Source organism: Garra rufa, chromosome 6 (assembly GCF_049309525.1).
Source record: "Garra rufa chromosome 6, GarRuf1.0, whole genome shotgun sequence".
NCBI lineage: Eukaryota > Metazoa > Chordata > Actinopteri > Cypriniformes > Cyprinidae > Garra > Garra rufa.
This window is the reverse complement of record NC_133366.1, coordinates 27,279,619-27,297,071: the sequence shown is the minus strand read 5'-3', so window position 1 is coordinate 27,297,071 and position 17,453 is coordinate 27,279,619. Positions and strand designations below refer to the sequence as shown.

The 17,453-nt window shown below is 35.3% G+C and overlaps 1 protein-coding gene across 1 annotated transcript in view; it reads left to right on the top strand.

Annotated features, from left to right (window-relative positions):
- vps8 (VPS8 subunit of CORVET complex) overlaps window positions 1–17,453 on the top strand; it is a 151,753-nt gene that overhangs the window by 92,165 nt on the left and 42,135 nt on the right. The window contains exon 28 of the mRNA XM_073842614.1: window positions 7,030–7,110. Within this exon, the coding sequence (XP_073698715.1) occupies window positions 7,030–7,110 (81 nt within the window). The remainder of the gene's footprint in view (window positions 1–7,029; window positions 7,111–17,453) is intronic.

The window sequence follows — 17,453 nt, the reverse complement described above, 5'->3', positions numbered from 1 at the left end:
ACTGTCTAAAATATGAACAAACCCAGCAATTGGGTTGTTTAGACCCAGTGATTGGGTTAATTTTACCCAGTGCTAAGTTATATTTAACCCAGCGTTTTTTAGAATGTAGTTTAAAAAGTGTATTGTTAATACAGTAATTCACTGTAATTAAAATATATTATTGTTTATTTTACTCATATGTAAAGAGATAATGTTTTTGACCATAGCTAATGTATAGTATTTTAAACCAGCATTAAAATAGCTGTTAATGGTTATTAGGAGTAAACACTTCTCATTTTAGATTAGATCGAAAAAACAATTAAAAATACCAATTCCCAATAATTAAGTGCTACCTTCATTAAACATTTGATTGAAACGCTGCCAATACGTCAATACTGCATGTTCTCACGTCTATGCAAATGTAAAAAAATGTACATGGGGCAGAACCACATTTTATGCAAAATACAGGTATGTGCCAAAAAATTAGAATATCGAAGGAAAGTCCATTTATTTCAATAATTTGTTTCAAATAGTGAAACGTGTATGTTATATTAGTTCAGTACACACAAAGTGAAATATTTCAAACCTTTATTTGTTTCAATTTTGATGATTATGGATTAAAGACAAAAAAAAACAAATCCAGTATTTCACAAAATTAGAATATTTCATGTGACCAATAAAAAAAACATACCTGTGTCATCTCAACCAGTTAGACGCGCAAAAAACGTCGAACCCGGAGCGCAGTTCCCAGCTCTATTCATTGAATCACTCTATTCCTCATTTCAAGGACACTGTGCGGAATTGGCAGCGATTCTTTTACCGTTAACAACAGCAAATGGACCGCTGAAACCTGCTTTCTTCCCTTTCTTCCCTTCAGCAGCCTGGACAAGTGGCCAGAGTTTATTCCGACTTTCAGTGTCCGCTTTGGAGAGAAATTCTTTGATGTGGAGACCGTTCTCTCTGAGGTAAATGGAACTCTTGGCTTCCATCCATAAGATGTCGCAGTGTCTCCTTGTTATGAAGCAAATGATGATGTGACGCGGCGAGCCGTTCCGATCGTTGTTTGCCTATATGGTGAACCACATCCACAGCATCCTCCAGTTTATACTTGATCCGCGGGACCACCCAGGCAAGATGATTGATAGCCGTCATTCGAATATTTTCATCTTCACGTTCTTTCACCCCGAGTAGTTTCAAACACCATCTGCGGCTGTACCTCTCTAATTCTTCCACTCTGAGCTGAAGAGAAGCATTTTGCTGTTGCATGTGCTGTATCGACGATTCGGCCTTACCGATCTTTTCACCTTGAGAGGCAACATCTGATAGGAGTCGATTAACAGTGTCAGACAACGAGTTCACCGCAGCCGTTGTGACATCAATGGAGCTCTCAATGTGCGTGATCTTTTCAATAACCGAGTCTTGCTTGGAATTCAGAGACTGTATGGCAGGGCTATTCAATTAGATCCATTTGAGGGCCGGATTATCGAACTGGAAATTTGAAGCGGGCCAAGGGGATGGGGGCCGTCCCGATCTTTTTCTAGGGGGCCTATACAATTACACTGAAATTCATATTCACTAAAATGAACTAATATTACCAACACCAGCATCTATAAAAGGTTAAGGTGCTGTCTGTCAATCAATTAAAAAAAAAAAAAAAATGTAATTAATCATGAATAATCGCATATTTATATATTTATACTCATAATTTCACAATGTACCTCCAAATTAAGGTAGAAACAACAAAGTATTTTTAAATATGTGTTTAATAGCATCTTTTTTTCCAAGTAGCCTATTATTAATGAAATATTTATATCGATATTGCTACTGGTGTCTCTATTAAATGAATTTTCTCTCAGTTTTACATATTAATTATGTCCATTCAACATTACAGTAGAATTGAAAGCCCAACATTTAATAGGCTCTGAAATATATAACAGCTTTTAATTTAGGTGATTTATAAACACTCTTTACATAAACTATAAATTGTATATGCATAAAATATACAGATTATTATTGCCATATACTGGTTATAATCGTTATTTTATGTTTTTAATTTTACATTAGTGTTTGTTTACCACAAAGTATATTTTGTCCATCAAAATAACATTCAAATTGGATCATAAGAGCTTTAAAGTGCTTAAAATGGTTGTGCAAAATGCTTGAAAGTCATTGAAAAGTGCTTGAATTTCTCTCTCAAAAGGTTGTACAAACCTTGAGATTAAGACTGTAATAACATTCGACTTTGCTTAAATTGGTGTGACTTCTGGTTGTTTGACCTACATCAGCGCTGTTAATAACAGAATTCTGAGCAGAATTTGAATGATTCTCACTGATCTTTCAGCAACCTTAATTTATTCTGGGCGAAATCAAACACTTTTCACTGGATCTCGCAGCACTGTGCAGTAACAGTGTCGCGGAATCAACTTTGGTTCCCGAGGCTGTTCTGAGCTTGGACAAGTGTTTTTGCGTTGCGGTCCGAGCTGATAAACGGTCCGCGCTGCGCAGCTCAAACGTGGCGCGCTTTGGTTTCTCTTTCGCTTTGTTTGCCGTTTAATGTTTCTCATATGAAACAGAAATAGCAGCGCGTATGAGTTGAATAACGCGGTGGTCGCGCCATTGCGACCGCTCACAAAATTTAGTCGCACCGGCAGAAAAAAAGCGACCATTTGGTCGCAGTCTGGAGCCCTACAAGTGCTTGTCAAATCTACCGTCTATTGATCTCCGGTAGATTGTTGTTGTTCTTGGCTCTCTAGCTTTTCTTTTTTGGCTGGCCCGCCGCCTAGTGGACAAACTAATTAGTGCAAAAACCATTCAAGCCACCTGCTGCTCCCTCGGGCCGGACGAAGATGATTGGCGGGCCGCATTGGGCCCGCGGGCCGCCAATTGAATAGCCCTGCTGTATGGCGTTGAAAATCTCAGCAAGTGATATATCCTTACTTTCTCTTTTCTTTTTCCCAGGGGGACTTTTGCTGGGAGTTGCGAGCAAAGGGTCATTAAAATCCCTTTCATAATCATGTGTGACAAGTGAGGCATCTGCACATTCGGATTCATCCATGTTTTGGCCTAATGATTCGCTCGACAAGTGCCTATCCAAGTTCCACGAAGTACGCAGGTTCCTATTAACGCTTTTCTTGCCCATTAACTATCTGAAGGTGGATTCCAACTTGTATTAACATTCGCAATCAAAAGAATATAACTAAAAAGACCACCAAAAGGGCATAATATGACCCGTTAGCTAAATTTTCTTCTTAAGCTGAAAAGGTACGAAAAACACGTCTTCTCAGTTTGACGCCATCTTCGCCTCCATCCTTCCTTTTGCGTCTGTCATAAACAACATTACTAACAGCATTACTTTTTTCAGTAACGAGTAATCAAATGAATTACTGTTTCCGCCATTACCATTATTATAATTGAGCTCACAAAAGGAGTTTTCCTCTAAGTCATAGAACCTGCAAAGCTGCGCATCGCATCGTGTTGCGTTCTTCTTCTAAGGTAAATTCTGGCTTATTCTTCTCAGCGCGTCTTCTCCCATAAACGAAAAGTAGCCGAGATTAACTTGATGAATGTTCATGTTTGTTTACGGAGGTGGTGTGTCTCTTACATTGTCTAACAGCAACATTAAAACAGTGTAGATTAGTGCACAATGTTGTATTCATTTAACATTTATAATATTGGGGGCATCCAAGTTATATACAGTGGTGTGAAAAAGTGTTGGCCCCCTTCCTGATTTTTTTGCATGTTTGTCACACTTTAATGTTTCAGATCATCAAACAAATTTCAATTTTAATCAAAGATAACACAAGTAAACACAACATGCAGTTTTTGAAATAAGTTTTTTATTATGAAACAAAATCCAAACCCACATGGCCCTGTGTGAAAAAGAGTTTGCCCCCTAAACTTAATAACTGATTGGGCCACCCTTAGCAGCAACAACTGCAATCAAGTGTTTGCGATAACTTACAATGAGTCTGTTACAGCGCTGTGCAGGAATTTTGAAATTTTTCGAAATTCAAAAAGTGTTAGGTTGTGCCCCGCTCTCCCCTACTTCACCAAGAAACACACTCATTAAAGTGAAAGTAATCTAAATCTAAATCTAAGACAAAACATTTACTGTCACTATAGTTTTTGACATTGTTCATGTTCATTATGATTCAGTAATAGTCTCTTTTTTTTTTGTGGCCCATGTTAATTCATTAATCTCCCTGCCTCAGCATCTATCTGAGCAGCTCTGGTTCTGCCCGGCTGCTGATGGTGACATTTGATGGCATTTGCTCACAGCGTGTAATCATTAGTGTGCTGCTGTGAATGCAAATGCACCGCTGACAGGGAACAGGAAAGGTTAGAAAGAACCCTATCAAGTTATACTAACAAATGCTCGCAATCAATAGATTACATAATCAACAGGTGTCATTTTGAATGTGCACTTACACCTGGGCAGAGGCACCTGCAGCTGTACACACTGTGCTTGCTTAGTGCTGTATTTATTATTATTATTATGTAATTCAAGGCGCAGAATTGATTTCCAATTTGTTTACACTCCACAGAATTATAAAAGGGGGGTGGTGGTCTACATCAGACCAGGTTGGCTGTGTTGTTTGCAAATGTTTATTGGAACTATGGTTTTGCTGTGTATTATAAACCTTTTTCACAGTTTTGGAGTGGAGACTCAGAAATAAAATCTAGCAGTGTAAACTTGTTTGGAGTTACATAGGAGATGCTAGCAAATATTATGTTTGTGTTTCTTTTTGCTACGGTGGCAAATAAGATCACCCACTTTTGCAATTACATGGCTTTCCAAAAGGAAGAAAGATTTAGAGAAATGCATTGCAGCATTCAGAAGAGAGAAAGATGTCAAGTATTTTACCACATATCTCAGTCTGATGTTTTCATCAGCAAAGCCTTTCTACATTAAAACGGTGGTATTATCTCTTTTAATAACAGTCTTTTTTCATATCTCACTCATTGTGATATGTGGATGGATGGAGTGTAAGGGGGCATTACATTTCTGTATAGAAAACCTGTAAATCCTGGTTCTCCAAAGTTCAAAAGGATATGCGTATATCTGCAATATTGAAAGTCTTTTGGTTGTCCATGGACGTTTAGTGTTTATTTCTGTTTGAATTTGTTCACAGCTTGTTTACAGGGTGTCTGAATAGCACCTGCAACCAGAGTGGCATGTGTATTCATTATGGAGTTTAGTCAAGGACGCTCATCTGAGTCAAACATGTTGAAGTAGTTAGTACACTTTCTCTCCTCTTTCTTTCTGTCTTTTCCTGAAGCATACTGTACAACTCAAAAAGAGGGTTTGTAGTGCAGTAGCTCCCAGTGTCGTACTGTACTATGAGAACCATTTGTATCAGGGTGGAAACAAAAAGTAATGTTATTATAGGCAATTATTTTCTTGCAATGAACTTTCTCTTTATTCGTCCTTTTCTGTGCTTATTTTCTTTATGGGTCCTTGAAAGTTTATGAATCTGAAAAAAAAAATGTCAAGGACCTGGAAAGTTTTTGAAAATAAACATACATAGAAATAGGTCCTTGAAAGTACTCCGGTCTGCTAATGTGTTATTTCCCCAACACTTTGTGGCCTATGCATACTAGCTTTCTTGATTTGCGTTAGTTATGCGCAAACATTGCTAAAATAGGCTGTGAAGTCTGAATAAAATGCTTTTTGTTTAACACGTGAAAACTGCTCTCACCCGTAAAGTGTCCCCACATTAAGTCCTTGAATTTGAGGGTATTGGACCTGGAAAGTCCTTGAAAGTTCCTTGAATTTGAAGTTAACCAAGGTGTGGGAACCCTGCATTCTGTAAATCTGGTGGGCTGCAGTCTATAACAGTTAACATCAGAGATTTGAAATTTTAACTATGGAGTAAACATTAATTCATTATGTATTTTTTTTCTCCTGAAAGGAATAACTTTTATTGAGCAAGGAGACATTAAAATAATAAAAAGTGACAAAAGTTACAAAAGATTTGTGTTTAAATAAATGCTGTTCTTCTGAACTTTGTTCATATAAGAAACATACACATATAAACAGGATTGTGTGTCGCTGAAGACTGGAGTAATATCTGCTGAAAAAGCTATGCAATTATAGGAATAATTTACATTTTGAATTATAGATTTTTGTAAAGTTAGTGTACACTTTACAGAGTAAGTGAAGAGCATGCTTGAGATGAAATTTGAGATATGCAGTATGTGAAGAAAATGTTATTGTATTTCATTTTCAATCAAGTTGTTACACTACCAGTCAAGTTTTTAATGTTTTTTTTTTTAAAGATGTCTCTTCTGCTCACCAAGCCTGCAAATAATATACTATTATACCTTGAAATAATTTTACTATTTAAAAGAACTGTTTTCTTTTTGAATAGTTTTCAGGTTTCTTTGACGAATAGAAAATTCAGAAGAACAGCATTTATCTCAAATAGAAATCTTTTGTAACATTATAAATGGCTTTATCATAATTTTTGATCTTTTCAAAGCATCCTTGCTAAATAAAAGTATTAATTTCTACAATTTCTTTCCCAAATAAATGAATAAATAATGCTGACTCCAATCTTTTGAATGGTATAGCGTATAATGTTACAAAAGCTTTTTATTTCAGATAAATACTGGTTTTTGGAAAACTAGTTGAAGTTTTTGTGGTACATAGTAAAGAGTCAAGTTCATTGAGTTGTGTTAGTTTCCATTCTTCTTGTAGAACATATGTTGGGTTTCAAACCTGAGCGCCAGGGATTTGATATTCCAGATGTTTGTGTGAGTGGCTGTCTTTCCTGAGGGAGAACAGTTTTGGCCTTGGGGAATTGGCTGCATTCATCTTGTGTACGGAGGAGGTGGAATATAACTACAAAGTTTAATGTGTACAATATTATGTTTTATTCTCTGTTTTCTTCATACGGGATCAATAAAATATCTTATCAGGATGAATAAAGTAGCATTTGAACATGCCTTTAAAATTTACTTACTTACTGTAGAGACAGACACAGGTTTCTACTAACATGATCAAAGCTATATGAAAATAATTTATCACGTATATGTTCTCTCCTGCAGGACCCTGTGTATGGAAAAGGAAAGCTGGCTGAGATTCAAGGACTCATTTTAGGGATGCTAGAGACCTTCAACTACGAACAGGTAGTGTTTGTGTGTGTGCATTATATAGCAACTTGACCTCATCAGCTTGATGTTATTGTTGAATGCTTTCTTTTATGAATGCTTTTTGCACCATGCCATGGAAAAGGTGTTCGTTGTTTGTCTTACGTTTTTGTGTGTGTGTGTGTGTGTGTGTGTGTGTGTGTGTGTGTGTGTGTGTGTGTGTGTGTGTGTGTGTGTGTGTGTGTGTCTGCACACAGCTGTGGTCATAGGTTTACATGGACCTTAAAGAATCTGACAAATGTTAATCATTTGAACAAATTATGAAGGATTATAAAAAAATTGCATTTTATTTTTTAATTTAGTACTGTCCTGAATACGCTATTTCACACTTTTGACTGGTTTTTGACCTACCTTAGCTGTCTTGAACAGGAATACACAGAGTAAACACAGAGCTAGACAAGAGGCTAAAAACTATATAAATTGTCAATTTTTTTGAAAGATGAATTTGGATGATCAGGGTAACATATTTTGTCTTCTGGGAAACTTGTAAGTATTTTCTGAAGCTGCTAAAGGGAAGTATTAAATGGAAAAATATGATCTTTAAACAAAATAAGAAACAGTTACACATCATCATCCTGTTCAAAAGTTTACGCCCCTAGTTCGCCTCATGGGAGCTGACATGTTGAGATCACATAGCCATCTGAATACTAATCAATTTATCTCAGTAACTGCCCTGTTATTGGCAGCCCCATTTCACTCACTTAATAAATTATCTGCCTGGTCTCATGATGAAACGTACCTCTGGGAACTTTTTTTGCAAGATGCAAAGTAGTGATCGACCGATATTGATTTTTTTATTACCGATACCGTTTATTTGCATGTTTATGTGCCCGATAACCGATATTCATATACCCGATATTTATTTACTATTATACTTCTGTTTTTGACCCAATGATTACAACACCACTGAACTGAACAAACCGTTTTATTTATAACAATCACTCCCTCCTTGCATACAAATCAAAACTCTTATTTACACCAATAAATAGAGGGGTCTGAAAGTGCAAAAAATACAAGTGCACTGTTACTAAAGTGTTTTTGTCTTCAAGTGAGTGTAGTAAGTCCATACTTCACTTTGCTGTCTATTTTTTATTTTGGTCATCTTAAAAAAAAGTGTTGAATGTTAGCAGTCTTTCATGTTAAATTTAATATTCATATTACAACAATAAAAATATTTTATGAAAAGCATGAGCAGAAACACTAACATTATCAATAAGCAAAATAAATATAGAATGTCTGTCTTCAAGCACAGGAGTCGTCATCAACTTTGCAGAAATGTTCATTTTAAAATAGAGTTTTATTGGGTTTATAAAGCTGTTTATAGGCTAAAGAGTGAAGAATAATTTGCTGGATAATGTTAATTTAATTTAGTAATATTCTGAAATATTAAAATATAACAAACAAAACATAGTTTTTATTGCATTTCTGATATGTTATATCACAATTACGTTTTTGAAAAAAAAAAAAACGTTTTTGTCGTTCTAGATTAAGAAATGCGTGCTGACAAAGCGCATTCAATTTCTTAGTTATATTTAATGATTGAAATATTTATTAATGATGGTTATATAGTAACTGTTAATATAATTCGGGGTGTTTTAGTGAATCTTGTTAAAAGTTATATGCGGTTGCTGTGCTGGAGCATTTCATGAGCATCAACCCAGTGAGTGAACAGCAAAATGGAAGCGACTTCACGAGACGAATGATGAGCATATAGACGCTCATTAGTGGCTGTATTTAATTCAGGCAAGTAAGCGGTAAATTATAGTTCACAAGGAATTGGTTTGTTTCTAGATACTGAATATTTTTTAGGTGAAAGCATCATTTAAACAGGTACAGCACTTATTCACACGCAATCGCTCTGTCAATAATGCATTAAATCAAATGTAATGGGATCCGATTTCGAATGAGCAGAAATCTGTAAGAAATGCAGCGATCCGTAGGTAAAATAACTGACGAAAACGTATTGTTATTTTCATTACAAACTTTGCACTGCAAAAAGCAGCAATTATAGCCTACTCTTTTAATGCTGACAATTATTGGCATGTGGTAGGAAAATTGCACAGTAGTGTTTGAAACTCTCCTGTTATTTTATTTTATTTTATGAACAGGACTGTTACATTTCAAACATAGCCTACTTAATTTTTTTTTGACGCGGAGCGGTGTTTCTGATATCAGTGAGCTAGGAGTGGAGCGGGAGCAAAGCGGAGCGTGGAGGGGAAATTGTTGCCGCTCCACTCCGCTCACATACTCTGCGCCGCATAGAGATTTCCAGCCATGTGGTAAAGTTGTGTTTTTGAAGTTTTCTATATTATTATTTATTCTTTATATATTTGTTCATTATTCGTTTACTTTACCACTGCAACTTTGCATGTTCCGGTTTTGCGCAGCAGATGCCTGCCCTGCTCTCTATTTTTGTTCGAAATGCATTTGCTCTGAGATGGTGATAATAAACTATAAATCTAACATTGTGATATATTGATGTTTGTTTTATATCTGTGGATTGTATTGTAGACTAGTCAAGTGTTGATTTGATATACACCGCGTTCCAAATTATTATGCAAATGATATCTTTCTCTGGTTTTCATAATTAGTCAATGCAAATGACAGTCAGTATAATTTTTAAGTCATCAACCATTAGGGTATAATTCGAATTTTATTGAACAAACCTCCTAATGATAACAGTATTTATTTCAAAAATAAAAAACTGAAAATGCACTGTTCCACATTATTATGCACAACAGAGTTAAAACATTGTATAGGTTGTAAAGAACTAAAAATGGGCATTTGCTGAATTTGCAGCATTAGGTGGTCATATTTACTGAAATCTAAATCTATTTCAATCAAAAACATCCTAACTGGGCAAGTTACATCTTACCATAGGACCCCTTCTTTGATATCGCTATTACAATTCTTGCATCCATTGAATTTGTGAGTTTTTGGAGAGTTTCTGATTGAATTTGTTTGCAGGATGCCAGAATAGCCTCCCAGAGCTGCTGTTTTGATGTGAACTGCCTCCCACCCTCATAGATCTTTTGCTTGAGGATGCTCCAAAGGTTCTCAATCTGGTTGAGGTCAGGGGAGGATGGTGGCCACACCATGAGTTTCTCATCTTTAATGCAGATAGCAGCCAATGACACAGAGGTATTATTTGCAGCATGAGATGGTGCATTGTCATGCATGAAGATGATTTTGCTACGGAAGGCACAGTTCTTCTTTTTGTACCATGAAAGAAAGTGGTAAGTCAAAAACTCGACATACTTTGCCGAGGTCATTTTAATACCTTTAGGGATCCTAAAGGAAACTACCAGCTCTCTCCCTATGATTCCGGCCAAAAACGCCACCTCCTTGTTGTGGTCACAGCCTTGTTGGGACATGTTCCATCCACTACTCCATCTATCTGGACCATCCAAAGATGCACAACACTCATCAGTAAACAAGACTGTTTGAAAATGAGTCTTCATGTATGTCTGGGCCCACTGCAACCGTTTCTGCTTGTGAGCATTGGTTAGGAGTGGCCGAATAGTAGGTTTATGCACAACTGCAAGCCTCTGGAGGATCCTACACCTTGATGTTCGCGGGACTCAAGAGGCACCAGCAGCTTCAAAAACCTGTTTGCGACTTTGTAATGGCATTTTAGTAGCTGCTCTCTTAATCTGATGAATTTGTCTGGCAGAAACCTTCCTCATTCTGCCTTTACCTGCACGAACCTGTCTGTGCTCTGAATCAGCCTCAAATCTCTTCACAGTACAATGATCACGCTTACGTTTTCGTGAAGTATCTAATGTTTTCATACCTTGTCCAAAGCATTGCACTATTTGACGCTTTTCGGCAGCAGAGAGACCTTTTTCTTTCCCATAATTGCTTGAAACCTGTGGCCTGCTTAATAATGTGGAACATCCTTCTTAAGTACTTTTTCTTTAATTGGGCTCATTTGGCAAACTATTTATCACAGGTGTCTGAGATTCATTTCAGTGATCCAAAGAGCCATGAGACACAATACCATCCATGAGTTTAATTGAAAAACAAAAAACTGTGTGTTTATGACACTTACATACAATTTGCATAATAATTTGTAACGCGGTGTATAGGTTAAATTGAGTAAACTCACTGTGGACCACATACCGCTTGGATATCGATGTCACTTAAAAAACTAAATCTTACATTTAAAAAAAAAAAAAAAAAAAAAACTCCAAACATTTCTCTAAATTATTCTGAGAAAAAAACGAAACGAAAAAACATAAACTTTCTATCAAATACAAATCTGGTCTATTTTAATGGCTGTAACAGTATAAGCTGTTTGGCGGAAAAAAAGACAGGCTTCGGGTCGGACTCGGGCCAAAAATATTGATAAGCTGTTGGACAAGGGCAGGGCTACAGCCAGGGCCGGGCTAGGGCTTAGATTTAAGGCCCGTGCAGGGCTCTATTCATGGCTGTATATTATTTAATTCAGGCAAAGTTATGTCTTTATTGTGACAGGATTTGACGGATCTTGCTTGACTCTGTGAGTTCGTCTTTATTTCTTAGAGCCAAGCTGCATAAACTACATATCAGTAATTTATGTAACACATCTAATTTGTGCATTAATAGCTGTTATGTTAAATAAAGTTTACTAAATATAGCAAAGAAAGTAAATACTTCACCTGTGCACGCAGTTGTTGTTTCCCCTCAGATGCCGTGCTGCAATGGCGATCATGCGCGTAATTCTCAAAACACCCACAAGATGGCGGCGTTTATCGGTGAAAATATCGGTAAATCGATATATCGGTCGATCTCTAATGCAAAGTACAGGTGCATCTCAATAAATTAGAATGTCGTGGAAAAGCTCATTTATTTCAGTAATTCAACTCAAATTGTGAAACTTGTGTATTAAATAAATCCAATGCACACAGACTGAAGTAGTTTAAGTTTTTGGTTTTTTCAATTGTGATGATTTGGCTCACATTTAACAAAAACCCACCAATTCACTATCTCAACAAATTAGAATACTTCATAAGACCAATAAAAAAAAACATTTTTAGTGAATTGTTGGCCTTCTGGAAAGTATGTTCATTTACTGTGTATGTACTCAATACTTGGTATGGGCTCCTTTTGCTTTAATTACTGCGTCAATTCGGTGTGGCATGGAGGTGATCAGTCTGTGGCACTGCTGAGGTGGTATGGAAACCCAGGTTTCTTTGACAGTGGCCTTTAGCTCATCTGCATTTTTTGGTCTTTTGTTTCTCATTTTCCTCTTGACAATACCTCATAGATTTTCTATGGGGTTCAGGTCTGGTGAGTTTGCTGGCCAGTCAAGCACAAGTTCAACACCAAGTTCACCCAAATTCTTGAATCGATTTTGCTTGACAAGCCTCTCAAGGCTGTGGTTCTCTCGGTTGGTTGTGCATCTTTTTCTTCCACATTTTTGCCTTCCACTCAACTTTCTGTTAACATGCTTGGATACAGCACTCTGTGAACAGCCAGCTTCTTTGGCAATGAATGTTTGTGGCTGACCCTGCTTGTGAAGGGTGTCAGTGATTGTCTTCTGGACAACTGTTAGATCAGCAGTCTTTTCCACAATTGTGTAGCCTAGTGAACCAAACTGAGAGACCATTTTGAAGGCTCAGTGTTTTGAGTTGATTAGCTGATTGGCATGTCACCATATTCTAATTTGTTGAGATGAGTTGATGGGTTTTTGTTAAATGTGAGCTAAATCATCACAATTAAAAGAACCAAAAACTTAAACTACTTCAGTCTGTGTGCATTGAATTTATTTATTACATGAGTTTCACAATTTGAGTTAAATTACTATAATAAATAAACTTTTCCACAACATTCTAATTTATTTAGATGCACCTGTACATATCACTGCAGTTTCCAACACAAATTAACACTAGAGGCGGTAAATCAGCGAGCACTAATCGCTTTCGTACAAAGTTGGAATTATAGCTCCATACGTTTTGCTTTCTGATTGGTAGCTCAGCCGGCATGGAATTGGACTCAGGATGCGGAATTCCTTGGGTGCGAAACCCTTCAAAACCATGACTCGCGATGAAAGAGCTGAAAGATGAGAGATTGAAAAACAAGTTAAAACATTCAATTTTGTTCATACTATCGGGTAGGTTTAGGTGTAGTGCAGATGATATGTTATTTTAAAACATCACAGAGCATTAGACTTATAGTGCCACTCAACGGACATTTCAAGTCAGAATTGCGCTAAAACCTACAAAACCATTGTCACATAAAATGTACCGTATGTATTTTCATCTGTTCAGGGGAAAAGAAAACAACACTATTTTTAGCGCCACATCGAATATGTCATGAAATGTAAATGGCGATACGTATTTCGCGTCTTGCGAAAAAGTTCCCGTAGGTATGTTTCATCATGAGACCAGGTTGTAAATTATTCATGGCCTATTTTGAATAGCAGCATCAGTAAACAAAATCTCATCACAGTACCACCACATATTTTTAAATGAATGAATTTATTTATTTAATTTTTGTTAGGGTGTAGTGCAGTGTTTGTGAAGTCTTGATGCACAGCCTGACTCACAAGATGAATTATTAAATATGTCCATATAGTATAGCTACTCATAATGCATCATTCATATCTTACTTTCATACTAATTGCACTCTTGCTGGTTTCAGACAGTGGCATAGAAAGATACATCAACTAGCTCTGTTAAATTATAATGAGATCTTCTCTTACTGTTCACACAGTTGAAGCTACAGCAGCTAAGTTCACAGTGTTTTATGTGATAATTGGAATGAGATGTGGAGGTGAGATCCTTTGAAAAAAGTTTGAAAACCTTTATGCCAATAGCTAGTGTTGAGAATATTACTGGCACTAAAATATATTTTTGCCCTATGATAATGAGATTATTTATTTGTTACCTCTGTAAAAGCAAACAAGACATTTTATCATTTTATCATCACACTTCCATTGTTATTTTACTTGTTTTAATGCATGTGTGCCTTTGATTTGCTTATTAAAACTCTTAACTCTGCTTGTCTTAAGGCTTTAAATGGTCTTAAATCAGAGCAGAAAGTAGCATCATTAAATACTGCACACACTGCATCTTCCTCAGTATTTCTGTCTTGCTTTCTAGTACAAATATCTACATTTTAATAAAGGTACTTTTACTCAAGATGCAAAATGAAGATCTGAAGTCGTGTTTTCATAAATGTAACAAAATTTTCCCTAGATATTTACATTTAATTACATTGAATTACCTTCAATTTATTCCAGAAATTTACTTTAATTAGTTTTAAATACTTGCCATACAATAAGCATCCCACATGATATACAATTCCAGTCAAAAGTTTGGACACACTTCCCCATTCTCTTTGATGGGGGAGTGTGTCCAAACTTTTGACTGCTAGTGTACATTAAGCAAATTTCATTAAAGTATGGGCAGAAAAAAATAGTGATAGTAATGACTACCCACTTAATTATTCCCAATAAGCTGTACTATAAATGTTGTTATGAATATTTATATTATATTAATAAAAGGTTTGTGCCATAGCTGCCTTAAACTAACAACATTTGTGACTACCTTAATCATTTTTATGTTTCTATAAAGGTTAATCCACCTCTATGGGTAAGCTCTTTGGTCACAGTAGTATTTGTAATCTAAAATATAAAGTTGCTAAAAACAGTAACAGTAAGATTTTTAATGATTTTTAAGTCCAAAATACAGAAAAAGCAGTAATATTGTGATATTTGTACTATTTGAAATAACAGTTGTCTATTTAAATAATATATTAAAATTTTATTTAATCTTGTGATCAAAGCTACATTTTCAGCATTATTGCTCCAGTCTTCAGTGTCACATGATCCTTCAGAAATCATTCTAATATGCTGATTTGCTGTCCAAGAAACATTATTATTATTATTATTATTATTATTATTATTTTGCTATATTTAAAACAGTCGAGAACATTTTTTTCAGGATTTTTTGATGAATAGAAAGATCCAAAGATCAGCATTTATCTGAAATAAAAAGCGTGTGTGACTTAATACACTATACCATTTAAAAGCTTGGAGTCAGTATATATTATATATATATATATATATATATATATATATATATATATATATATTTTTTTTTTTTTTTTTGGGGAAATTGATCATTTTATTTATCAAAGATTCTTTAAATTGATTAAAAGTGTTACAAATGATTTCTGTTTCAGATAAATGCTGCTGAGAAAACTTCTACTCAAGACTTTCTACATAATAATAATAATGTTTTTTTTGAGCAGCAAATTAGAATATTAGAATTATTTCTTAAAGATCATGTGACTGGAGTAACGATGCTAAAAATTCAGCATTGAAATCACAGGAATAAATGTATAAAAAACTGTTACTTTAAATAGTAAAAATATTAAAAAGTGTACTGTTTTTGCTGTACTGTACTTTGGTTTGATACTTAGATTTGTTAAAAAAATAAATTAATTAATTAAAAAAATAAATTTTACCGCTCAACCGTAAGACTGGTAGTGTGCACTACCGCTCAAAAGTTTGGTATCAGTAATGTTTTTAAAAAAGTCTCTTTATGCTCATCAAGGCTGAATTTGTTTAATCAAAAATACAGAATAAAAACAGTAATATTGCAAAATGTTATTACAATATAAAATAATGGTTTTTATTTTAATATACTTTAAAATATAATTATTCCTGTGATGCAAAGCTGAATTCACCAGCTGTTACTCCAGTCTTACGTGTCTCATGTTCCTTCATCTTTCTCTAATCATTGGGCCACGACTTTAATAAAGTGCTTTAATTTTTTTTTTCTGCCTTGTAAAAAAAAAACAAAGAGTAGAAACACTGCTGTGACTAAAGAGCTTACACATACTGGTGGATTTACCATTACAGAAACATAAAAAATAATAATTTTGTTATCACCAATACTGTTAGTTCAGGGCGGCTGTGGCACAAACCTTACACTGGGTGGTGGTCTAATAGATGTGTTATCTAATAAATTTGTTCAGCACTGTGTATATTAATAAAATAAATATTCTGCATTCAACTATTAAGAGAGTAAGGACCTGTTAGGACATGTTTCAGCAATATTCATAAAAACACACACACACACACACACACAGTGATGGGTCATGTACACACAGACACATATACCTAAATACTGTACCTTCTCAATCCCTCTTAATAGCCTTTTAGGAAATGATGCCCTTCAGAAGAACTATCAAACTTAACTTATTCCAGTTCATACTCCCAGTTGCTTTAATCGGGTCAGTTGAGGGTGGAGTGTTATTTGAACTCATTAATGGCTGTTTCTTCATTAATTAACAAGCGCATAATTGAGGAGGCTCTCTGGACGTCTTAGGTTATCAGTGGCACGCACACATACACCCTACAGTTTTACTTAATGAACAACTAAATACTTTCCCATAAATACTTCCCTCATCTCAAGGCCTTACAAAACCTTCTTTAAAGCTGTCTGAAAACTTCTGAAGCTTTTATTTTGTTTGTGTTTTAGTGTTATTATATTGTAGCAATTGGATTAAATTCGTCTCTGGTTTCGGCTTATACTGAAAAAGGCTTTGCTTGTTATTTTCTGAAAGTCAAGCCAAAGTAAACAAGAATAAAGAGACTTTGTTGTTTGAAATTCCACTGAACTTGCCTGACACATATTGACATCTTTGTGCAGTCCTAATTTATTTGATCGAATTTAGTTTATTAGTGTGTAGAGCTGCTTTCTTCACTTTAGTGTCACCTGAAGGCTCCTTTCTGTTCTATATTTGACAAAATAAATGCCAAAGCTTTTACTTTTGAGAACTGAACCTTAAAATTGGTGTTTTCTTTGGCCATAGTGTACGTTAATCATCTGGTACAGACTTTTAAGAGTTTTAGTATATTGGACAATTCTTCGAAACCTTCCGTTAACCTTTTGCTGGAAGTTGAGCACATGATGTCCAGTTTAAACATGATGTTGAAGTTGCCATTACAGGGAGATAAAAGGTCTTTACTCAGCTTCTAAAAAAGACTTTCTGGGTTAATGTGTGTTGTTTCTTAAGGCTAGCCTAACTTGTCCTTTTCAAGCCTAAATTAACATACCTGAATTAGTTAATTTCAATTAACTTTTTACTTAAGGGATTCAGGATAAAAAAAACTCCTTAACTTGTCTTCTCAGTGTCTAAAATCCATTTCTTCGCTTTTTCTCCATAGTATTAATGTTTTGCAGATCTTATTATACTGAAATACAGGACTGAAGATCATTATGCATTATACATTGTACTGCTGAGCTGTATTGTTACCAGAGAGGAAGGTTTTTAGTTTCTTGTGAAAGGGTTTTATTTGCTATTTAGTCATGTTAGAGAAGCTAATT